Source organism: Pseudophryne corroboree, chromosome 5 (assembly GCF_028390025.1).
Source record: "Pseudophryne corroboree isolate aPseCor3 chromosome 5, aPseCor3.hap2, whole genome shotgun sequence".
NCBI classification, from domain to species: Eukaryota; Metazoa; Chordata; class Amphibia; order Anura; family Myobatrachidae; genus Pseudophryne; species Pseudophryne corroboree.
In genome coordinates, this window is record NC_086448.1 from 210,657,082 (window position 1) to 210,683,165 (window position 26,084).

At 42.4% G+C, this 26,084-nt stretch overlaps 1 protein-coding gene across 4 annotated transcripts in view; it reads left to right on the forward strand.

Moving 5' to 3' along the window:
* Window positions 1–7,837: 7,837 nt before the first annotated feature.
* The window catches only part of ZEB1 (zinc finger E-box binding homeobox 1), a 244,780-nt gene continuing 226,533 nt past the window's right edge, over window positions 7,838–26,084 (forward strand). Inside the window, exon 1 of one of the 4 annotated variants that reach the window (XM_063922067.1) lies at window positions 7,838–7,936. In XM_063922067.1, the coding sequence (XP_063778137.1) occupies window positions 7,879–7,936 (58 nt within the window). In that variant the 5' untranslated portion in view covers window positions 7,838–7,878. Of the gene's footprint in view, window positions 7,937–9,090; window positions 9,195–9,276; window positions 9,299–10,285; window positions 10,402–26,084 lie in introns of those variants that run through there. The other 3 variants (XM_063922066.1, XM_063922069.1, XM_063922068.1) reach the window with 3 other exon arrangements.

The window sequence follows — 26,084 nt, forward strand, 5'->3', positions numbered from 1 at the left end:
CTCCCAAACACTGAAAAATTACGAATACTATTGTTTAGAGAAATTTGTTTAATCACCAGATTTCCATTCCATCTGCCAGATAACTGTATAGTGTATGCCCATCATAAGTTACAAATGTAACTAGCAACAGCTGCTGTGATTTTTTACACTTACAGGAAGTGGAGGAACAAGAAAAAAAATCACAGCTGGGTTGAAAGTTTTCATAACTGCAGCTGTTTATGATGTCAGCATTGCGTGAGCGGCCTTAGCGTCATGTAATCAAAATGGCTGCTATGCTGGTAGAGGTTTTTTGTGTGCTAAAAGTACCAAAAACAAACTCTGTTATGGGGGGGTACCGACGGGAGAGATGTGTGTTGAGTGATCTTAACACAGACCGTTCAGCACACATCTCTCCCCCCGCTCAGCACAGCGTGATGTGCTGAGCGAGGGGAGGCGACGACGGGGGGACCGCTCACTTCACACAGCGCTGAAGTGAGCGACCTGCTAGATTGAGCCTGCATGCAGGCTCAATCTAGCACCGGCAATAGCGATGCGCGGGGGCCACGCATCGCTATCGCTGGGGGGCATACACACAACAGATCCGTGCTTAAAATCTAAGCAATCTTGTCAGATTGCTTAGATTTTAAACACGGATCTCTCTGTGTGTACCCCCCCTTTACTGTTGTACAAAGACATTTTAGAACATGATGTGGGAAACCTCCACATACAAGGCTAGAGCATGAAATTTATGGACACTGATTGTATATGTACGATATAAGAGTAAAGTTCTGGGAGGCCATCTGTATCATAGGAACAAGTGGCTCGTGTCCGTGAGATCTACACGCACAGCCCTAAGAAGTTGACAACATGTGCAAGTTGAGACTTAGAGATTCAACAACAGACTAATTGGATTATCGTATTGATATCTGTCATGTGACAAAAGGCTCACTCATAGAACATTTGTTACTTAGTCATGAAACTTACAGATATAATAAGGGGCGGGTATGGGATCCCGACAGTCAGAATACCGCAGTGGCTTCCTCAGACTTTTTAGTAAGTATGCTAACCCTCCCCCTCCCCCTTCCTACCCACAGCCTAACTCTCCCCTCCTGCAGCCTAGTCCTAACCCAACAGCTCCACAATAACCCTACCCTCCCACATCCTAACCCCCCCCTCTAGTGCCTAACCCTAACCTCTCCCTCTGCAGCCTAACCCCAACCCTCCCCGGCATACTTCCGATTGGGATGCTGACTGTTGGGATTCTGGGGTCGGGTTTCTCAGAAGGGTCAGGATTCAAGCGCCGGTCTTCTGACCACCGGCATCCTAACCGTCGGAATTCCAACTACATCCCAATGTAAGTATTTTGACTATAACAATAATACTTTGGTTTAAATAAATTGTTGAAAGTGTCTATTTACTTTATAGTAACCCTGTATTTAAGATCCTTTACCAATAGCTATATGTATTTACAATAAACATCAATATGTTTGTATATTATTAGATTTTATTTTCACTGTTGCTATACAGGAAATCTTTGCTGTAACATCTATTTCTAGATGAGACTAGAATTTCCTTTCATAAACTATCCATGAAGCTTAACAAAGCCACCAAACATACATAGAACCTTGGCACTCTGGCTTACCTGAAACTCCCATTGTAGAATGTGGCCTATAGTTTGCCAGGACAAACACATTAAATGACACTATATACACTGTGACAGAAGAAACCGGCCTCACAGCTACCAAATTTAACTTAGGTGGTTTTGGGGATAACCTGATTCAACAAAGATCAAACAAAAAAAGGAATGACGTATTGAAACCACAAGAAAACAGATGTTCACACCATGTGCCTGTAATAGCACTGAAATAAGTTAAGAGTTTGGAAACAAATGGCATTGCTAAAATTGCACATTTGCAAAACATATGTATTAAGTTATTAAAACAAGAAACTATTTACCATCTACCCATAGTGTAATCAAATCACTGAATACAAACATTTATTTGTGTGTCTTTTATCACTATTTCAGTTTGACATTACAGTGAAGCAATTCTGTCCAACTTTTTAAAAATATATATTATAGCTATATTATTTACGGGGCGTAAATTTTTAAATAAAATACTAGATAGCAATAAAGAATAATAACAGTTATTACACTGTCCTACCTGACCTTTAGTTCATACTCTACTTTTTTTGCAAAAAGGTCCAGGAACAAGGTTAACTATATATGGTCTCCAGCACATGAACAATGAAAAACCATATCAGCATCTCAAGACTCTAGCTAGACCAAAAGATTAAACTGTTTTAATCTGTATATGTTGAAGTGGATAGCACAAAATGTGCTAAGGCAGTGTTTCTCAAACTGTGTGCCGTGGCAACCTGGGGTGCATTGGGGTACTTGCAGGGGTGCCCTGGGTTGGTGGTCCCGGACCAATTCAAATTATTTATGGACAGTATAATAGACAAAACCAGTGCTGGTGGCTGCCAGTCATAAGTTATGTGGACAAACAGAAGTGAATCCTGTCCCTTACCACATATCTGAACCTAAGGAAGACATATAAACACAATTCACTTAATTTCATATTTTTTTCTGAATTTGTTAACAAGAATCTTTTGGTCTAGGGGTGCCATGAAAAAAATTCTGAGACTCCAGGGCGCTGTGATTGAAAAAAAAGTTTGGAAACCACTGTGCTAAGGAATACAACAGACTGGGGGCATAGCAGATCTGTCTACAAGGCTTGTCGCCTCCTGTAACACAATATGAAAAGGTACAATACTGTACATGGGGGTGTAGAAGCTGGTAGTGCTGTTCTCTTGACAGAGAAAGGGTTAACAGTTTGCAGTCTCAACCTGGTCATTGGCTGGTTTCAAAACAGTTTACACTGCTTTCATTAATTTAAATCTGATTAAAATATTTGCAGTAAAGCAGGTGTTCTTTTATATATAATCATTATAATACAGTAACAATAGGTATGCTAATGGATTGATACAGTTGCAAGAGAAAACAAACCTCTCTAGTCCATAACTGCTGTCTTTGACTGGAGCCACCAAACCCAGCAGTCACATCATGCTTCTTCTTACATAAAAGGTTCAAAGAATTCACACAAACATTTGTATGTGTATATGTGTGTGTAGATATCACATATTAAACACAACAACCTATATATGCGCTATGTAGTAACTCAGTATCCAATCTGAACACAAGCCTGAGCTGCATCCCTGGGGATGGTCCTTTGTCGGCACAGACAGGACCCAATTAGGTGATGGATAGAAGGATTTCCCATTTACTGCCTCCCTGCGAAATCCTTCTATCTATATGCAATGCATTGTGCTGTGGCACAAGAATAAGTACATATAACACCTAAAATACCACCAGTGTTTATTCTGCAATGAAGTGGTTGTTTCCTCTTTGCATTTGTTGTATTTTCCATTTGTTGCAGGCTGTGCTGCTCCCTCCTCTCATTACTTCCTCTGTTCCTCTATCTGTGTGCGTGGAACAGCAGTGGTGATGACTCTGCTTCGGGGGAGGCTGCAGTCCTGGAGACCCCTCCCCACCTGGTTACGTGTCTGGCAGGTGGGCTGAAGCTCTGGCAGAGGATGCTGAATAGACACGATGCGACGTTTGGCAGCAGCAACTCCTGTCACATTGTGTCACTCAGCAGCAGCCTGGGGAAGGAGGAGACTGGAGAGTGGGGAGGGGAGGCTCCTCCCCCACCATACCCCAGTGAGTCCTCACAGACCCATATAGCTGCTGCTGCTGCACAGTTGATAACATATGTACTACTGTATATATGGGAAATTTTGACATGTGGAGAAGTAATCCAAAGGAGAAATAACGCGAGGCTACATACATCAAGGAGATGTCTTATTATAAACGCTTATTATATTACTATGCTCGGTAAAGCTGAACTCCAGAGCGCTGTAACTTTATTGGCTGACAGCTTTCTCACTACACACTGTGTAATGTCATGCTGTTGCAGTAGATGTATCTCAGTTGCTGCCCACACTCGCCCATGCTAACCGCTTAATTGGCTAATATTTTTTTCCAAAAAGTCCCCAAACTTGTTGATTTTTCCATCAAATTTATGTAAATAATACTGATTTAAATCTGATTCAGTATAATTGTATTAATATTCAGATGTATTATACAGAATAAAGGTTAAATAACTCTTATTTACATATGCCTTTATTTATCATTGAGTGATACATTTCACTGTGAATGATAAATTGCACCAGCCAACTGCTCCTGTTATTTTTCAAACCCAGCCTGTGACATGGAAGTTAGGAGCTGATTGGCTGGTGCAATTTATCACTCACACTGAAATTTATCACTCATTGATAAATAAGGGCAATAATTTGATACTATAAAAAAAATCAACAATTTTGGGGACAAAAAATAGTTTTACAGTTAAAAAAAATAAAAAAAAATTGGTGCTTTATATAGATAGATACACATACACCATAGACTTTTCTTTTACTATATAAAACAGAATTATACTTCGACTTCTTCCAGGACTTCACATCCTACAGATCGCACATAACTTACTGCTGGCTGGTAGTGGGAGAGATAGCAGGGGGAGGTGGGGCTGCTGCAGTACAGTTAGCCCAGGCTGGTGGGCGATATCTATCTATCTATCTATCTATCTATCTATCTATCTATCTATCTATCCACGCTTGGACTGGCCCACAGGGGTACAGGCGGAAACCACCAGTGGGCCCCACTGCCTGGGAGCCCAACTCCTGCTCTAAGGCTCAGGTTCCAGACTGTGCACTTGAATTATACATCTACATATGTTACAGTACCTTACACTGTACTATGGTGTATTTTCAACAGTGCATTGCTGTTATTACTCTGTTATTAATCTGGTACATTATCATGCATGCAGCAGATGAATTTACTGTATATATTTATGAAGGGGCCCAGACGTAGCACTCTCTAATGGTTAGTCAAACCAATGAGGTGGCAGGCCACAACCCCTCTGCGGACTGGCCAAACCCCTAAACACCCGGCCCTACCGCTGCATCCACCCGATGGGCCCTAAATGCCACAGTACGACACTGTATATATATACATACATAGGTGACAGGGTAACTCTGCTTCTGTTCTACCACAAAAAGTCTCTAAAGAGCTGCTGTACCTTACAGCTGCAAGTCACATAACCAATCAGCAGAGTGGCTGGTCCCATGGCTCCTCATTCAGAGACTTCATATGTTCTGTCCAAACACCCCTTTCTTCCCTACAGCCATCACGACCAGTGATAGATACTGAGCCAGCGCACTAGGCAGGCTGACATGAAGGCATCGGTTGCAGCGGCGTCCAGTCCCGACTCCCTGAGTTGCAGCAGCCAGCGGGCCAAGCTGTAGATCACCCCCCCCCCCCCACCCCAACTCCCTTTCGACATTGAACATGTAAAAAATAAAAAAAATGCCAGTGGTATGTGTGTCAGGCGGGCACCAGGACCAAGCAGGCCTTATGGATATTTCGGCTCTGCCAGTTGTCGTCCCCCCCACACACACCTCTGCGGCCCTGGGGGTGATCTTTTAAGGACACTCCCGTTTCACAGCTGGCAGAAGGGGTCAGGGCTGGAGAGGCTGCTGTGACCAGAGGCAACGCAACCGAAAGGGGTGGGTGCTGGTAATAATTATTTAGGCCCTGTCTGGAGCTGTCCCTTCTCTCCTACCTTACCTATTAGTAGCAGCTGCTTCTTTGTACAGCCAGCACATGCTGCTGTTTCTGGCTGGGCTAGGCTGATGCCAGTGTGAGGGTTAGGGGAAAAGCAATTACTCTGATTGTGCCTCCCTCTGATGTTGCCCCTGACTGAGGAGTATAATGGTGCCTTCCGGTTTTATTTTGCGATACTTTTTGAAAATACTTTTTTTTTTTAAATGTATTAGATGGCATAGCCACGCCTCCTGTAATTAGGCCATACCCCTCTAAAAGTACCTGGGTCTGCAACACTTCTCTATTGCCCTGGCCACCGGCAAGCTCTCTTGATGTGGTTGTATCATACTGTACACAAATGAGTCAGTGAAAGCCCAGCTTGGAGAGGTTGCATCTCATGCGACCATGCCAGGCAAGTAGTTAAGGCACTAGCATCACCTAGCAGAGGGATCATGGCAGTGACATGCGCCATCTTACAGTGACATATATTAACATTAAGTGACATACACCCATCATACAATAGTATACATCATCATACAGTAACATACATAATCATCTAGCGACATTACAGTGATGTACACCATTATACAGTGACACAAATCATCATAGAATGAGAAACCTATACAATAGCATACATCATCATACAGTGACAGTGACATAACCCATCATAAAGTGACATACATCATACAATGACATGACACCATCAAGCTGGGATGTACTAATCTTACGGATACATCCTGCCACACATTGCACTGATACTAATCGCATATGTACTAACATATGCGATTAGTATTATGAAGGATAGCTTTTCCGATAAGAGCTGTCTTTCGTGATGCTCTCCTGTCCCATAGGCTTCTATGTGTCAGAATCCAGGCGACATGTCTTTAGTACATTTGGAAACGCGGTAAAAACCCAGAAAACTGCATTTGTGCTTTAGTACATCCCACCCTCGGTGACATCATAGTGACAAGCACCAGCATACAGTGACAGAAACCATCACACAGTGATATACACCAATATACAGTGACATACAGATGTATCCACACTCATCTTGGCTACATCTGCGGCAAACGGGCACTCTCTGCGCGGCTAGGTGTGCCAGCGCCTGGCTGCGTCTATTGCTGCCCCCATTCATGCGAATGGGCCATGTGTTCATTTAAGGCACCTTAGACAAGCTCGTGGTCGTGCCTGACAAGGCGTAAATGCGATGATATGTAGCCACGATAAGCGAGGCTACATCTGTACACCATCATACTGTGAAATGCACTGTATACAGTGACATGCACTAACATACAGTGTAGTGTGACATGTCCCATCATACAGTGACATACACCATTGTACAGTGACATATACCAATGTACAGTGACACACACAAGCATACTGCACCATCATACAGTGACGCACCCCATCATACACTATCGCAGTCACATGCACCATCATGCCCAGCAGGTATCTTTATAGTGTCTGATTATGCCAGGATTTACTATCACTTGCCAACTCAGACCTTCCCACTCCCTCCACACTGACTGGGGTGGGCACTAACACGTGCCAGTCAGCACAGATCCAAAGTTTACTTTCAACAGCACAAGCTCTGCTACTAGCACTGCTGGCATCACGCGCCCCCCTTCCCCCCCCCCCCCCCCCCCCTCCCTTAATAATGTATGAGTGGCACATAGGTGCAGCACCCTACACCCCCTAGTCAGTGTCAGGGGCAAGTCCTGCTTTTTTTATTTATATGTAGTGAAGTGGAAATAGCAGGGTGACACTTGGAGTGGATGGATGCCTATATACATATTCATTCCTATCTCAGCTGGTACTGATTTAAAGAAACTGTGCCTAGACCCCATCAGGACCACCAGCCACCAGGACAGCATGCTGGGACTTGTAGCTCCACAACAGGGCATATGAGATGCAAACATAACAGGAGATGTAAATATGAGGTGTATGCAGGCAATGACACTTCTAGCTAGGTATATCCCCCATACACCTCACCTTCCCCCACCTGAGCCCCGGCCCCTGGCCCATACACCCGTGGGGAGGGGACCCCTAACTCCACTGAGGTGCTGAGGGCTAAGGGGGGGATTAGGTGATGTCGTAAACGAGGAGTGTCGTAAACCAGGTGCGGACAGAGGCAGCAGCAGGCAGGGAAGGGGGGTGAGAGGAGAGCAGGGAGGGAGGGGGGCAGAGGAGGGGCGGGGAGGGAGGTGACTCCAGCATTTAGACACAAGAACGAGAGGATCATGGCGGATGGCCCCAGGTGTAAGCGCAGAAAACAGGCGAACCCGAGGCGGAATAACGGTGAGTGCCCAGGGGGTGAGGGGCGACCGGGGTTCCCGGGTCCGGGACGGGGCTCCTGGGCTGGCTGGCAGGCGGGGGCAGGGGCTCTGGGCCGGGGCTGTGTGTACCGTTACATTACCTGCTGCTGCTGCTGCTGCTGCTGAGGCTCCTCCGCCTAGCGGCTCCCTGGACCGTTATCCGCATCTAATCACATGCTAATGTATGGGGGCAGCTCATCCCCCCCTACTACCCTCATCTGCCTCTCACTGTCCCCCCCATGGAAAACTTCCTCCATACCCCGCTCCCCCCTGGGGCAGGTAGCGGATCAGCAGCAGCAGCGGCCACGTTATGGAGGAAGAGGTGGGTGCTGCTGTGTGCATGGCTGCCCCCCTTCTCCCATGGTCATTGTCACTGGCTCATTACTAGCGCGGAGTAAGTTAGTTTATTGGGGTGTTTGGGGGTAGTTGTCACCTGGGCGCCCGGCAGCCTGGGCAGGGTCCCTCCTCTGGGGCAGCAGCAGCGGGCACTGTTGCTGCAGTGTATTGATTGTGTGTGCGCTGCTCTCTACATCTGTATACAGCTAGGTGTGAGCTGCACTGGGTGCTACAAGTACAGGACAGGTATTTTTTAACCATTAATTATTATTATTATTATTATTATTATTATTATTTTTTCAAATACCCAGATTTCTGGGCATCAGTAACTGTCACATATCTATTAGGGTCCCCCTTCCTCTCTGAACAGGTTACCCGTGGAGATAACACACAGCCGCTGCAGAACCTCTTCGGATGTCTAACTGTGAAATGCACATTGGTGCCAGCCGGACCTGAGCTGTGCAGCATCAGAGGGCAGTGATGGGCACACCAGTCTGCAAAGAGGTTCTGCAGTAGCTACAGTTTTTTATTTTTTGCCCACTCTTTACCGCAATGTCAGCTTTGATTGACAGGCCAGGGAAAGTCACTTTGAGAAGTGCAGAAGCAGCATGCCCTGTTTCTCAGTAGTGGGTCCAGGTCTTAAACTAGTTGCCTCTCTGATGGGCGAGTGACCTTAAATGGTGGCCTAAATGGGAAGGTAGGGGGGAGTACCCCCCCCCCCCCCAATCTCTGCTTCTGCATCAGAGTGACGCCCCCTTCGCCGATTGGTTTAACCCCTCTGTGCTGCATAGAACCCTAGTAAGTCGTTGCCCATGGCAAAGCTGGTACTGCAGAACTGTCCATGCTCAGCCAGCAAGGGGTTACTGCAGCGCAGCTTTTTCATCTTATTTCCAGCCACTTTGAAGGTAATTTGCCTGCTTCCAGTCACTGCCGTGTGTTCTGGTTTCCATCCCCTTCTCAGAGCATGATCTATATCTGAGCCCAGTCCCTCCAGCTGTGCTGAATGCAGGTACATAGGTGGTTCTGGCCATTCTGACCTGGGAGGGGATTTTGGTTGGTTGTTTGCCAGGGGAGGGGGGGAGTGCTGCTGATGATGAATTTGGGTGCGGTGAAGGGAATGGCCTACGCTACGTTAAGTAAAGTTTTTTTTTTTTTCTCATTACTTGGTCATCTTTCCCCTCCTTCTTGCAAGAGGTACCTGCCTGTCTACAGAGGGGTGGTGTCTGTGTGCAGAAAGGGGGGCTCCTTCTCTGGCCAACAACGGCTGCTGCAGCCTATATAAGGGAAACATTTACATTTCACACTCAAGTCTCAGCTAGGCTGCCTTTATTTATATCCCCCCTCCTCTCCGTCCTTTCTCCCCTTTCTCATTAGTTACAGGGAGATATTCAGGAGTTTCATCCCAACATTGACAGAGGTTCCCCACCAGCCTCCTGCTCTGAGGCCCCCCAAGCCTTACAAATGGGTTCAAATAAAGATATATTGTCCCAGTCCAGGAAAGGACAGATGAAGGGAGAGGGAGGAAATACTTGTTATTTTGTAGCACCCCTGTGCTGTGTACATCTTGTAGCTTTTTTCTTCTTCTTTCTACATTGTTATTATAATGTATTTTTCTGTTCTTGGTTAGGGGTTTGTATTGGGATTTCCTGTCTTGCAAGCTGTGTGTTGGCAGGGATTGTTACTGCTGATCTAATCTGTTACATGTATACCTGCAGCCTGAGTGTAACCCTTCCATGCCCGCAGCCCCCATAGGGTATTGAGGATTATTTGCTGCTGCTGCTGCACACGTTATATTGCTTTAGCAAGGTAAGTTTCTTTAGCGGTGTGTGATACCTGCCCCCTCCGGAGCCCTGCGATGCTGGCAGGGAAAAGGGGCACTTCTCGGTGCTGCTGACGACATGCGTGTGACATGTGGGTATGTGCCACCAAGCGCCTGTGCAGGAGCGCTGCCAACATGTATTACCTGCGCGGGGAAGGAAGGAATCCGGGATGCCATGGGAAATAAAAGGATGGTCCATCTGGAGTCTGGGGCGATGCGTTAAACCCGCCGGGATCTCTCCCAGCCTATTGACATCAACAGGAAAGCGCTGCGCCAAATGGCAACTTGTGCAGGTAGAGGAATAATAAAAAGGATGGTGTGTAGCCAATTCCTGCATTGCCCCCTCCTGCATTGCCTGGCAGCCCCCTCCTGTTTGCTGCCTCCGTCCTCCAGGGAAGCATTCATTTACCTCTTGCGAAGGTTCTCCCCCCACCCTACCTTCTGCTTTAATGCAATTTCTACAACAAGACGTGGAGCCGAGGCTGACACATTGCATGGTCTGCATCTAGCTGCCGCCCACCCAGGACACAAAGGTGCACTGGGCAGGGGAAGCAGGCACACAGAATACAATGTCAGGTAGACGTCACCCTCTTCTTCCTCCCTTACATCACTCTACACACCCTGCATCTGACACATGGGGCTATTTAAGCCTTTATTCCCCCCTGAGGCGATGTTAGTTAAAAGGGGCTTAACGTGTGTCTCACCATACAAGATTTACTGATGGGTTCAGTGGAATAAAACACATTTTCATACTTTGATATTGATGTTGTTTAGTGTGTATCTATGTGTGTGTGGGGGTGGGGTTTGTGTAGCCTAGTTGGTACATTTGGATCTTTATTGTAGAACAGTAAATAAAATACATCATGTCGATGTGATTTGTGGCACTTTGCAGTAAGGTGCATTGCAGGAGGAGGGGACTGCTAGGCTAGTAGGTAATGGAAGTTGACAGCCTGTAAACTAATTGAGAGCAGTTGGCTAGAGCGGCCAAACTGTATGCATTCAGCTTCATTGTAATGCTATTGCTCATGCATTATAGAGCTGCATTAGATACTGTTTTATTACTCATATTTTAAGGCTTTTTTTTCCATCTCTCTGTATGTATGGAAACAGAATTCTGATAAGCTTTTAAGCCCTTTTGTGGTGTGGTGCTGTACAGTGATACACTAGTGGAGTGCAGAATTATCTGTCTGCCCAGTCTAGTTACAGTCAGGACAAATGCTATTAAAGGTCTGTACAGATACAGTGGGGGAGGAGCCTGCTGTAAAGAATGACTTGCTATTTTCTCCTTTCTAAAATGTCATTCAGTGGGTGAGGTGATGCTGACCTCTAGATTCAAACATGTCATCTGGTCAGGAGAACAGCCAGAAGTGGTCTTGTAGAGGATCAAAACATATGTATAGATCTCTTCGGTCAGTACATGCACAGATATTAAGGGAATTACTGACTCTATATATGCATATAATGAAGAATATATATATATATATATATATATATATGATATAAATATACACATAGTGTGTGTGACGTGTATATAATATATATATATATATATATATATATAGTCAGTCATTATTTGTGTTTGCTTAATATGCAGCATATATCATTAGAGGATGCCTATAGTACAGTGAAGTTTGCACACATTTATTAAGCAAACTTTTTTCTTTAAACGTCGTATTCATATTATCAACTTAAATAGGTCCTGTTCTTGGGTACAAGCAAGTGTGTTGATGAGCTAAAAGGACAATCATGGCACATGTGCTTTGTTTTCTTAACTACAGTAAAACAGCAGTATGTATGATAAGAAAGCATGCATTGCACTTTAAAAAAAACCCTGCTATCTGTACCTCCCAGAATAAGCCTTGCCACAAAATGAGCTTGAGTCCGTTAGCTTAAAGGTGTTAACAAGTGTCAGGATGTCAGGTGGCACTGACGCCTGGGATACTGCATTCTTTGTTACAGTGTCCACCCCCATTTTTACTTCTACTTTCAACCTGGTATCATGTTCACTCTAGCTGTATTTTAAACTTTCATTTGGGGAATAGAGGAATTTCGGCCTAAGTTAACATTCCAAGCTCAACATGCACATTATAAGGCCAACTAATTCTCTGGTTTGAACAGAATGAAAACGTTTCATGTCATGAAAGTAAGAAATAACATTTCCTCCTTGGGTTTTATTTGAATACAATGCAAATGTTGATTGTATTCTGCACTGCTAGTCTTAGAATAAGTCACATTTCTTTAGAATATTTTCCATCTATGGTTATTTTATGCCTGTACTAGTCTAGCATGTCCCACAAAGCTTATATTAAGGGGAAATATATATATTGTATATATATATATATATATATATATATATATATAAAAATGTTAATGTATAGATTTATTTATTTTATACTTCTTTTCAATATTCCCTTCGACGGCACGGAATTCCCCAGTTTTCTGCCGCCCTGATATTTATTTCATCGTCGCTATGTTTATATACCTTGTATCTGTCCTATATGGTCTTGAACTGTAAGTCACTGTTTTCTTGCTTTGCTTATTTCTTTTATGTATTCTGTAACTGGGCGCTGCGGATCCCATGTGGCACCATATAAATAAAGCATAATAATAATAATTTTATATATATATATATATATATATATATCTAATTAAGCTTAGATATTTTAAAAGAATGTGCACACTAATTTTACCTAATTTTAACTGATACAGACTGAGGCCTTTTATATATATATATATATATATATATAGTGATTCAAAAGTCGCAGTACACCTTTTGTTTCAAAAACTGCAAGAAATGGGAAAACTGACTTAGATTCAAGATGGCGCCCATGTTCGGTACATACCCTAAAAGATAGCCAACCTCACCCATACCTTACTGGAGTATTCAGTTTTCCCATTTCCCGAACAAAAAGGGTGTACTGTGACTTTTGAATCACCCTGTATGTGTGTATGTATATATATATATATATATATATATATATATATTTATATATATATATATATAAAAACATATACATATATATATTCATAGAAGCAGTCCACACTCTGGCCTTATTCATATATGCTGGGGTGACTTCCAAACAGTAATGAATCCTCAGAGATCCATTAGTACAAATGTATCCAGTCAAAAAGTAGGAGCACTCCCCAGTCTTCTTATAATTCTCATTATTTATTAGCAGCAAAGCATCAGTAGAGGGGTGTAATCAATTACACCCCTCTACTGATGCTTTGCTGCTAATAAATAATGAGAATTATAAGAAGACTGGTGAGTGCTCCTACTTTTTGACTGGACACATATATATATACATATATATATATATATAGCATTGTTTATATACCATATACTTGTCCTGCATTGTTCTTGTACTGTAAGTCATTGTTTTATTGTTTTGCTCATTTGTTTATGTACTCTGTTAGGCTCTGCGGAACCCTTGTGGCACCATATAAATAAACAATAATAATAATTATAGAGCTCTAAATATTTTTAGACATCATTTTGTTCACCTATGTTTCCCCATTTTGGCTGCTATAGTCTATATTAGACTTATTCCATATTGTCACTGCTAACTTTAGAAGCAATGTATTCCTTCTGTAACCCTTTAGTATATAATCTCTGAGTTCCAAGCGTTCCAGAAGAACACATTTTATACCTAAACCCACTATGGTACATAGGTATTGTGCATTACTGAGATAAATATTACACCTGAATCAATGAAGTGCAATCTGTCCAACATGTTTTCTATCCTCTGGAGTTGATGCAGTGAAAAAAGTGGAGGTGTGACCATAGCTACTAATCGGCTTCTACCTATCATTTTATAGAATGTACTTGATAAATGCTACCTCAAAGCTGGTTGGTTGCTATGGGCAACTTCTCCACTTTTATCACTGTTTCATTCATCAGCCCCTCTGGGGGTTTTCCTGTTGCCGCACGGCAAAAATGGGCTAATATTGCAATTTTAGCCCAATGGTATTATAGGGCTATCCTATTATAGCCCCTTTTGCCGTGCAGTAAACTACCCACTGTCGGCCGATAACACATGGGATCAGGGATAAGTTCCCGGACCCATGTGTTACCACCGCAAAAATGGATCTCCTGGGCTGCTTATCAGGGATTGCGCCATTGTATGCCTGAGGGATCAGCACCCCATATCTGGACTAATGGGATAGCACCTGGCGACTCTATTAGCAGCAGTAAATTATTGCTGCTAGTGTCTTAAATGTGAGGATTCTCTATTTTGCACATCTTTGGAGTAGTACATAAGCTTTTCTTTGCGTCACATTCTTGCAGTCTCCTAGTTAAGGGAAGGGCTTTGTACTGCTTGGTGGATTCACATACAGGAGCAATACAGGTGATGTCACATCGATCCTAACTGACATACTGTGCTATGGCTTTTGTGCTTTTTGTTCTTAATCAGCATGTATCTAGTCATTGTTTAATGACTGTGGTTTGTGTCTCTTACTGTTGTGGAAGTCATAGTAAGACAGAACAGTACATTTTATGTTCATGCACCATATATGAATTTTTTTATTTGTGGATTTAGTTGTCATTTAAAAATACCCTAATGCATTCACAAGATCTCAAGTCTCAGTAGTTTCTGTGTAGGTGTGTTTCTGTTGCACCCTCCTGTGGCATAGCCAAATAGCATTAATTTAAATCCACCGGCTGTGCTTGCGTTCCAGGAATAGCAACATACTGGAGACCAGAGGACATATTAAAAATAGATCAGTGATGGAGGCAATCAGAGAGGAGTTCAAGTTTTCTAATGGCTGCTTATCATTATTCATTCCTATACCTCAACGTGCTGTATGTGTGATTGGACTCCTTTATTTTTGGTTTCAAACATTTGTAGTGTGGACACTTGAGGACCTATATACCTGTCATTCACTTTGATTGACACATATTTAGTTAAACTGCACGACAAAGTAAACTAGATTTTCTACAATATTCTAGCATGGTTGACCCTAACTCACTCCCTAGGAGAACTTAAAAAACTTTTTTTGTATTTCTTCACTATAAACACACTTAAAGAAGTCAAATTTAATCAATCACGCAGAGTTCTCCAGGAGTTTGAGACACTCAGATCTAAATGGGTCTCAGTGATGGCTTGTCTGATCATAATATTGATTTTAAAATATGCCTATTAAGTTTTACTTCATTAATGTGTATTATTTTATATATGTCCATTATTGCAACCAAGTGATGTTGAACTACAGCTGCAGACTGCTACCATTTTGCTCAAGTACATAATCTACTTTTGAAGTACACTGTTAATGAACATGTATAATAACACACACACACACACACACACACACACACACACACACACACACACACACACACACACACACACACACACACACGTGGCAGTGAACGATATGCAATACTGCCACTTCTACATACTGCTCATTTACTTATCATTTGATAAACAACTGCATTATTCCAATGTAGAAACCACAGCGGGTGAGTTATTTATATATTATTTGGTGCATTTTGGTCTCCAGTAAAATGGCTGCCAGTCAGCCAGTAATAGACACATTATAAAACAGAAATTACTTTGCCTGAAACTTATGTTCTAGCAGAACTTTATTTAGCAACCTCACGACAGCATAATGAAGAAACCATGAGTTCTGTTTATTACGTTTGCTTTACACAACACCAATCGCAGTATCTACCTCAGGACACAGGCAGTGTTATAGAGACATACCTCAGGGTGCAATTGGAAGGTGGAATCTGCCATGAATTTGTGCTTTATCCTTTGATATTATAGTGTGTGTGAGTGTGTGTGTGTGTGTGTGTGTGTGTGTGTGTGTGTGTGTGTGTGACATTGGAGGAAAGAGATCGAAACGCATGTAATTTATGTTTGTATTTTACTAAATAGCGATATGTTGAGAAGTATCTAATATTTAATATTAACTGATCAAATCCCTAGACGTCTCTGGTAATTTAGCTATATTTTCCATATTGCCACTTCCAGTAGTAGAGTGGGGAGCTTGCACTGTGTGCATGTAAGTAAATGCATAAATTCGTACATGTCTGTATTTGAATGCATATGCGTGACTACTCTGCCTTCATTCATCTGCTTGTTCAAATAATGATCACCGTTATCAGCACGCACTTGCACCAGCATACACACCTGTGTCACACCCTTACTTCATTTTGCATATGTGTGAATACCCTGTTACCACCAAGTTTCATCCTTTCAGCAGCAAGTGGAGATGCGACTGATATGCCTATGATTTGCATGCGTCAGCCCAGGTGTATGTGTGTGTGCTTCAAAAAGATGCTATGGGGGGCGATTCAAATGTTTTCCCGCGTGGCTGTCACTAGGGAGCACAAAAGAGAGCAGTTCAATAGTTGCTCTATTCGGCCGCCCATCAGCCGCAGAAGACACATGCGAATAGTCCGTGGTTTGGGCACCCTAACCAGGACATGACTGGTTTATCCACTATACATGGCTAAAACCCCATCTATTTGGGCGCTTGAAAGTGATGGGCATACGATCAGAGCAACAATTGAATCACTCCGATAGGCGGCCAGACAATTGAATTGCCCTCTCAGTTTTTTTATTAATCTTTCTACTGTTTTTGCCTTCTCATGATTTCCATGTTGATCACACAAACATTGGCCCTCATTCCGAGTTGTTCGCTCGGTAAAAATCTTCGCATCGCAGCGATTTTCCGCTTAATGCGCATGCGCAATGTTCGCACTGCGACTGCGCCAAGTAAATTTGCTATGCACTTAGGAATTTTACTCACGGCTTTTTCATCGTTCTGGCGATCGTAATGTGATTGACAGGAAATGGGTGTTACTGGGCGGAAACAGGCCGTTTTATTGGCGTGTGGGAAAAAACGCTACCGTTTCCGGAAAAAACGCAGGAGTGGCCGGAGAAACGGAGGAGTGTCTGGGCGAACGCTGGGAGTGTTTGTGACGTCAAACCAGGAACGACAAGCACTGAACTGATCGCAGATGCCGAGTAAGTCTGAAGCTACTCAGAAACTGCTACGAGGTGTGTAATCGCAATATTGCGAATACATCGTTCGCATTTTTAAGATGCTAAGATTCACTCCCAGTAGGCGGCGGCTTAGCGTGAGCAACTCTGCTAAAATCGCCTTGCGAGCGAACAACTCGGAATGAGGGCCATTGTGTATCTTAGGGGAGTGAATATAGCTCAGGGTGCTTAGATTTGATAGGTTTGGTTGTTGTTGTGTCTTTTTGAAGCTATATATACTATAGTGACTTTAGATCTCTGTTTTAAAGTATACTCCTTTACTATGCACTGTACAAGATCAAGGGCCTAATTCAGAGTTGATCGCAGCAGCAAATGTGTTAGCAGTTGGGCAAAACTATGTACACTGCAGGGGTAGCAGATATAACATGTGCAGAGAGAGTTAGATTTGGGTGGGGTGTGTTCAAACTGAAATGTAAATTGCAGTGTAAAAATAAAGCAGACAGTATTTACCCTGCACAGAAACAATATAACCCACCCAAATCTAACTCTCTCTGCAAATGTTATATCTGCCACACCTGTAGTGCACATGGTTTTGCCGAGCTGCCAACAAATTTGCTGCTGCGATCAACTCTGAATTACCCCCCAAGTTTCTAGTGACTTAATAGGCTGAATGCTGAATAATATTGGTCTAGCCCACAAAGTGGAATTTCACTCAGACTTACTGAAATTATTCCTTATCGCTGCATATTTGGCACATTTTTTTTTTTTTGGCAAGAGTCAGATTTCGGTTAGTTCCAGTTCTGGATCCCTGGGGCTAATTCAGACCTGATCACTGCTGTGCGTTTTCGCACAGCAGTTATCAGGTCTGAACTGCGCATGCATCGGCGCTGCAGTGCGCCGGCGCATGCCAGACAGCCGACGGCTGTCTCAGCCCTGCAATCGCCTCTGCCTGATTGACGTTTGGCCGCCGTTTAGGGGGCGCGGTCCAGGCGTGCCCGGACCGTTGGGGGGGTGGGCAGCGGCGGCTGCATGACGTCAGCCGCAGCCGCTGTGACCCTCATAGCGACGGGTAGCTCCCTGCCAGCGCGCAGGAGCTGCGCTGGTGGGGAGCTACTCTTCAAGCACAAAAGCATCGCCACCGTGCAATGCTTTTGTACTTGTGCGACGGGGCAGGGCCTGACATGCGGGGCAGACTAGCCCTGTGCTGGGCATACCCCTGCATGTCAGGGAAGCTGAATTACCCCCGATGTGTGGCCATTGCGGATGTAAATGTAACCTATATCCTACAATGGATGACACAGCGAAGCTTAAAAAGCAAAGTTTTTGGAGTCTTAGTAAACTGGGACTTTTTGCTGTTACCATGGAAAGTTGTTGAGACGGACACAGTAGATACCCCCTTGTTAAATAGCTTTGCTACAATAAAATGCGGCAATTCTCTGAAAACAGACATTATTTTAAGTTTAGTAAGTAGGTTCCTTAACCCGCTAATTTGTTCAATTGACACATATATAATATTACTTTGTTTCGTTATTGTCAGGCAGTAAGGGGGTCAAAGTGTGAGCATCCATGTATGGAAATGAGGAAAGTATGCACAATGTTTATGCTGGTCCATGCAGACTTTCAAGTGACCCTCCAGTTAAACTCATTACATTGTATTGTGAATTCTGATCTCATCCAGGTCTAGTGAGCCATCTGCTATGTTCAGACTTCATCCAGCTTATGCAGGTCACAGTACATGGCGAGTCTGTGCTATCAGAGCCATTGTACTGTGGATTTGTTATTCATCAGCAGAGAGCACCCGTTTAGGTGTTGTTTTATTGGAAACATGCACCAAATAAATATAAAAACATTACATTTCACAGCTACTGCAAATTAGATTCCTAAGCATCAGTTAAAAACAGCCAATGACTTTAATGAAAAAAAGGTTAATGTTAGTTACTACTTGAGAAACTCCAAAATAAACTGACCATACACTAAGAGGCAGAGTCAGGAGAACATTTAACTTCTATGGAGATACAATGTTTTGTTTCCACCAATGGTAATTTCATACAATCAATGACACAGGCTTGCTTTCATGTCTGTGTCATTAAAAGACTGTTAAGTGATTTTCAGAGTCACTTGTACTAAAATACCTAAAAGCCTCACGGAGATCACTGCTACACATAGGTAGCAGATATTAAGAGCACCTGTCTCTGGCAAATAGTTGTTTGAATTTTGTATGCTGGATTGATATTTATGAGTATGCAGACAGATAACCAGGTAACATTCTGTATACTGCTCTAGGGACCCTGTGATATTACTAATATATTGACCTGCTACATTCATATAGACATTTGCCTTTGGCCACATTATGTGTGTGCACAATAGATGTTCGTTAATAGTTATATGTGCTCCATGTAAATTTATTATGACACGTTTATCACTATATAAACTTATTTCACATTAATTTCTTGATTTCATCATCTTGGGAATTTTATCCTAACCACCTTCAGTTAGCGGTGGCAGTAATATATATTTTGGTGCTGGGAGAATTATTATTTTTTCAGTTATTTATATAGCGCATGCATACAGTATTCTGCAGCACTTTAGAGAGAATATTCAGTAATTCAAATCAGTCTCAGTCCCATTGGCGCTTAGCACATGTGCACACACAATAGGGTTAATTTTTGTTAAGAGCCAATGCACCTACCACATTTTTTTAGATTGTGGGAGGAAACCTGAGTATCCAGAGAAAACCCACGCCAGCACGGGGAGATTATACAAACTCCACACAGACAGGGAGGGCTGTGGTGGGAATCAAACCCAAGACCTCAGTGCTGTGAGGCAGTAAAGCTGAAGCTGCCCAAAAACAAAAGCAGGAGAGTAACTACTACTGTATAGCAGTCTTGGTCAGTTTGAGTTGAGAAGGAACCTGATGTATGATTTCTTTGCAGTGTCTGTTCCGTAGGCAGACTTTCAGTGCATACTGTATCTATGTTCTATCTACCATTGCTGCATTGCTGATATAATATTTATGCTTACCTACAATTATGCTAATGAAGTAGTTTAAAAACTGTATTACTTATAGAATCTGCATCTCAAGGGTTTGTGTGAGGGGAAAACACTATTCCATCAAATTAAAAAGACGCGCGGTCTGAAAAATCACGTAAATGTCATAATTTCAGGCACAAATTGCAATTACTTTATTTTGTATAATAATGCAGTGTTACTCTGAGTCTCAAGCCGTTTCTGGGTGTATCCATGAGTTAAGTGCCCATGCTTGCTCTTAATTGATTCAGTGAAATGACTTCTATGTGATGTGGATTATCCTTAAAACTGGGACCATTAGGGGTCCTTAAGGAATGTATTGGCGGACTCTTTGTATTCCTGAGATTAGATTTTGTTTCCTCTTTGACTCACAGGCATCTCCTAATTTGTGGATCCGGGTGTCTGACAAATTCTTATAATAGAACATTTCCATAGACTGTGTGGCATTCATATGGAACATTACCTGACTCCATCATTGTGTAAACCCGGAGAATTCTCTTCATAGTTTATCACACAAATATTACAGCATCCTGTTCTGTGTGCCTTGTCATCATTTCCTGGTCAAAGTCGGTGAGGAAAGAGCATTTCCTGGTAGTTACCATGCCTCTTGGAAACAGAGGAAGCATACATTATATGCCCACATGTACCTGATAGCCGCTAAACAAGGCTCCCACCAGGCACTTCATTTGTTAAATAGCTCCAGTGTGTATATGTGTGTCCATATGATAGGGGATATAGATTGTAGGCATCATTGTAGCAGGGTCTGATCTGAATAACTAAATATACTTTGTAAATTGGTGAATAGTATGAACGCGCTATATGGTGATACATAATAACAGATTCCTCTTTCTCACATGCACTTTTATTATGAGAATTTATATGTTCTCATGATTGAATATCTGAACCTTTATGAATTTTTTGAAAAAGATTTAAGACACAGTGGACAGCAGCTGTACGTGACCATGCACTGTCAATAAAGTTGTGTATTTTGTGTTAACGAACAACTTTCCAGCTGAAAAGAGAACTCTTGTATTTTCATTTCGAGTTTTCTTCCTCACTGCAAGAGTTTGAAGATGCAAGCTAGGGTCACATTCTCCCCCTCCTTCACTTTTCCCTCCCCCACTTTGCAGCCACATGGGATACATCAGATGGTTATAAAGCAGTTTTTATTTCAGTTGTAAAAAGGGTAAACTGATCAGTAGCAAACACCTAGAGCTATTTCTGTAGGGCGCAGATTATATCTGGGTTATGGAAGGACGTTTTTTTTTCCGAAAAATACTTTAAGAAGTTCTGGAACCCACAATCCCTGTTGAGTGGATTTTCTTCTGCTACTAAACTCTTACATCTCAGCCTCTAAGGACTTGTATCCACATGAAAAGATATCAAAGCTTGCAGTCTAAATATATTAGTTCTCCAGCACTGAAACGGTTTCCGTGTGAATTTTTTTTGTGTATTTGTTCTTGGCAATCACTGGTATCAAACCTCCAAAGTTTTCTTTCTTTCTTTTTGTCCTGTTGGGATTCAAATGTAGCAGAGGTGGAGTTGTGGAAAGACCTCAGTCCTTGTATCCTACTTTTGCATGTCGGAGTGACAGCTGGGTCCTCCCTGCTCCTTTGTGAGACCATCATTCCCAGCGACTGCAGACATGGAAATTGATGCATTTGTTGTCCCTCTAGCACCCTCCCCCAATGCGGTCACTCTTGGTAAATTACCAGTCATGTTTCTCCCTTTTACAATTCAGGCTTGGTCCAGCCATTCATTGTTGCAGCCAGCACTCTGCATGGGGATTATTTTGAGCTATCAGAAGGTTTTCATTGCAAACTAGATTGTGTTAATCCAGTACTTTTTTTTATGGCTGGGACTGTTTGTGCAGTGATGCAACCTTATGATTTAGTTGGAAAATATTTAAATGACGTAATATTTAATAAAAAAATAAAAAAAGCATCATAGATTATTTGGTGTTCAGTAAGCATGTTGTTATTATACATACCATTAAGCTTTTGTCCCGTGACATGGCTACTAGTGAAATAGTCACTATTATTTCATAGAATTTATATTTAATTCTGTCTTTAGTATAGTTTTTTTTTACATTTATATAGCTCTTTCTCTGTATACATCTTGATAAACGTTTAAATTAAGACAAAACCCAAAAGAATGAATTATTTGCTTATTAGAAATAGACAAGTAAACATAGCCGTTAAGAATTATTAAAAGAGGAAAGCAAATTAAATCTGTGGAAATATATGGTAATGATCTCAAATTTTTTTAAAGCTATTGCTCTAATTTGTTTTATCATAGTTTTGCGCTTTGATGTGTCCATAGTGAATCTATGAAATGTGCTCATGTGTTAAGATCTCTCAATGGGTGGAAATAACGCACATGAAAGGATTAAAGATACAGGTTGAGTCTCCCTTATCCAAAATGCTTGGGACCAGAGATATTTTGGATATGGGATTTTTCCGTATTTTGGAATAATTGCATACCATAATGAGATATCATGGTGATGGGACCTAAATCTAAGCACAGAATACATTTATGTTTCATATACACCTTATACACACAGCTTGAAGGTCATTTTATCCAATATTTTTTATAACTTTGTGTATTAAACAAAGTGTATCTACATTCACACAATTCATTTATGTTTCATATACACCTTATACACACAGCCTGAAGGTCATTTAATACAATATTTTTAATAACTTTGTGTATTAAACAAAGTATGTGTACATTGAGCCATCAGAAAACAAAGATTTCACTATTTCTCTCTCACTCAAAAAAGTCCGTATTTCAGAATATTCCGTATTTCGGAATATTTGGATATGGGATAATCAACCTGTATAGCATACAGTGTTCTAAAAATGAGGTTCTGGGCAGTATTATGGATTAGATCCCTTTATGGATAATAATTTAGAGTTTATCTAGTTGAAATAGATTAATACTAATGGCTGCACTTTACAGATTACTTAGGGTTTGTAGATAGTAAAATCATACATCTGCTGTAATATAATTGCTGTGTTATGCATGTGAATATTACCTGTTACCAGTGGTGGATTTTACCTAGTATAGGCTGCGATTAGCAGAGAGCTGGCTTCCTGTGGACCCAATCAGCTGGTGTTTTGCGCATGCACAGTCCCCACCACCGGTTATGCTCATGCACGGTCCTAGCACATGCCAGATCCATTGTGCAGGTGCTGGGACCAGGCTGGCTGGGTTCTCCTCTCCAGGCAGCACGAGTAGCGGCAGCCCCCCTCCTCCAAAGAGGTAGGAGCCATCACTGCTTGTCACTGTAAAGTTGCTGCATTCAATGGAAGTATTATAAAACAAGTTGTCATCAGGGACGGATTAAGGTTTGGGGGAGCCCCAGGGCAACAAACCTGTGGGGGCCCCTATAAATAAAATTATCAAAGTTTTATATATATATATATATATATATATATATATAATTTTTTTTTTGTATACATGCATACATTCATTCAAATCTGCAGATGCCATAACTCCTCCTATGATGTAGTTGAACTCTGACCTCACATTATATTGTGCACGCTGGGTCAGGGACCAGGTCACCAGCCTGGCAGCACCGCACTGAAGCTCTGCAGTGTGTGTCTGCACCACAGGGGTGACCAAGGCATGCTGGAGACGCTGAGGTCGAGGTCGGAATGGACTGAGTTAAAATGGCGCCTTGAGGTCTGACTCAGTCACTCAGGCTCCACTCCTTCTGTGTCCAGTGGCCATGGTTCTGGGACAGTGTCTTGCGGGATTTGACTTCATTATACCTCAAGACCGTGACAGCTGAAAGGAGGGAGAATGGAGACACCGCTAAATGCTGTGCACTCCGGTTTTATGTTAATAATAGCAGTGCCAGTAACCGATTCTGGGGACAGTTTGTGGGGGCCCGTAATGTGTCAGGCCCTGGGGGCGACTGCCCCTGTCGCCCCTCCTATAATTACAAATACATCAAAATTCAATTTTACCTCAAGGTGGGAATGTCACCATAGGATTGAATGAGGGTAATTAAGTGTACATGTGTCGTTACCTGTGTTAACCTATCTGCAGCTGACTTCATACATCTAGTATAAACTAGGCAATGGCAAATTTACTGATGTGCGGATTTGCCCAGAGCAACTAGTCAGATTCTGGTTATCATTTATCTGGGATATTTTAGAAAATCATAGCTAGAATTTAATTATACCCCTTTCACACCGCACAAATAACCTGGGTCAGTGTGCAGTGTGAAAGGGCCATGGTCGAATTCCCAGGTCGCCTGACCCGGTAATTCAACCCGGGAATAAAGCAGTGTTATACCCGGGTTTAATACTGGCTCAGTGGCAGCGTGATCAAACCGGGACCCGTTCACTACATAGGGAAGAGGCGGCACGGAGATGAGCTCATCTCCCAGCGCCGCCCCCGCTGCCGGCTCCGCCCCCCCCCCCTCGCTATGGCATCTGGTCCAGCATATCACTGGGTCGGGAAGCCAGTAGGTTAGGTCCAATGCCGGATCCCACCCGGGAAGGACCTGTTTCCACTTTCCGGGTGGGCATTAGCGGTGTGAAAGGGGTATTAGTTGCTATGGCCAGCACTTTTTACTATTGAAAACATGCATTTTTGTAAATTCACCCCAATGTCGTTTCTGTTGATGTACATTGGCATTTTGTTATTAAATATCCCTCAGTGTCATTTTATTGGGTGGGGGCGGGGGGTGGGGTGTGATATTACCATTCCGTTTTCAGGATGGAATATTTTACTATTCTTTCAAAAATGAAATGATCAGACATTTTCTCAAATTCAGAAATGTTTTGAGCCCTGTAGAATAATGGCTTGCTCATGTGTTAACGGAGTTCAATAGCCAGGTAGTTACATATTTGCTTGTGTTTCATGAGTTAGAACTTTTTCTGAAGATTGGTGCTCATACATTTGTCCTTAAAAATGCAGATGAATAGATGCCGGGCACGGAATGGACATCAAGTTTTATACCTTGCAGACTTTGTCATTTACCTGAGAACAGACAAATGCATTATTCTCATGTCAGATTCTCATTTTACCCTGATGAAGAATTTATGGGAAGGGAAAAAGAATATTCAGTTTGAAGGCATGAAATGTTTAGTGACTGATCTACAACGCCTGAGAATCATTGCATATGATATCACTCTTGCTAGGTCCCATGATGTTATTTCCTTTATTAAATCAATGCATTCATTAAGCCTGACGTTATGGTCAGGAAATTAGATATTTTTTTTTTAATCAAATTTATGTTGTCTATTTGTTGCATGAAAGTGCTAAAATAAATGCTTGATTAAACATGCTGTATAATTTAATGAAAATGTGGAAAAAGCCCCATCTCTGAACCGCTCTCGGTTGTCATGTGCACACTCTTTTTAGTGAATAGTTACTATCTGTAACAATTTGGTAAGGTGCTGGTGTCCCTTTGTTTTGTATTGAAGTGGGGATATATTTACTAAGGTGTGGGTTTTTAGAAGGGGAGGTATTGCCTATAGTAGCAACCAGATTCTATTGGCGAGATTCAATTGTTTATTGCGTTCGATCTCCCATCTTCTAAAGTGACGGGAGATCGGGAAGCATATTCAATTGTGCTTTTTTTATTGCGCTTGTCGCAACCAGAGAGGTCAGGTTTAGCCGTGTAAAGCAGCTAAACCCGACCAAAGTGATGTAAAAGTCCCATTTGAGTGCTCAATCAGGTCACTTCTCACTCTTTTAGCTCACCATCCCCGGGAAGGGGTACGAGCTGAAATGCCGGCACCGACAGCTGATCGCGCCCAAACGGAGCAACAACTGAATAGCTCCGTTGGCTGCCGGCGAGAAAACAATTCAATCTCGCCCTATGTATAATTTATCTAGCACCTTCTAGAAGATAATAGCTAGAATCTGATTGTTTGTTATAGGCAACATCTACTGTACAATTATAAAAACCCACACTTTAGTAAATATACCCCTTGTAGCCTACTTTCTTGTACATACAACATTATGACCATTGGTGTCAC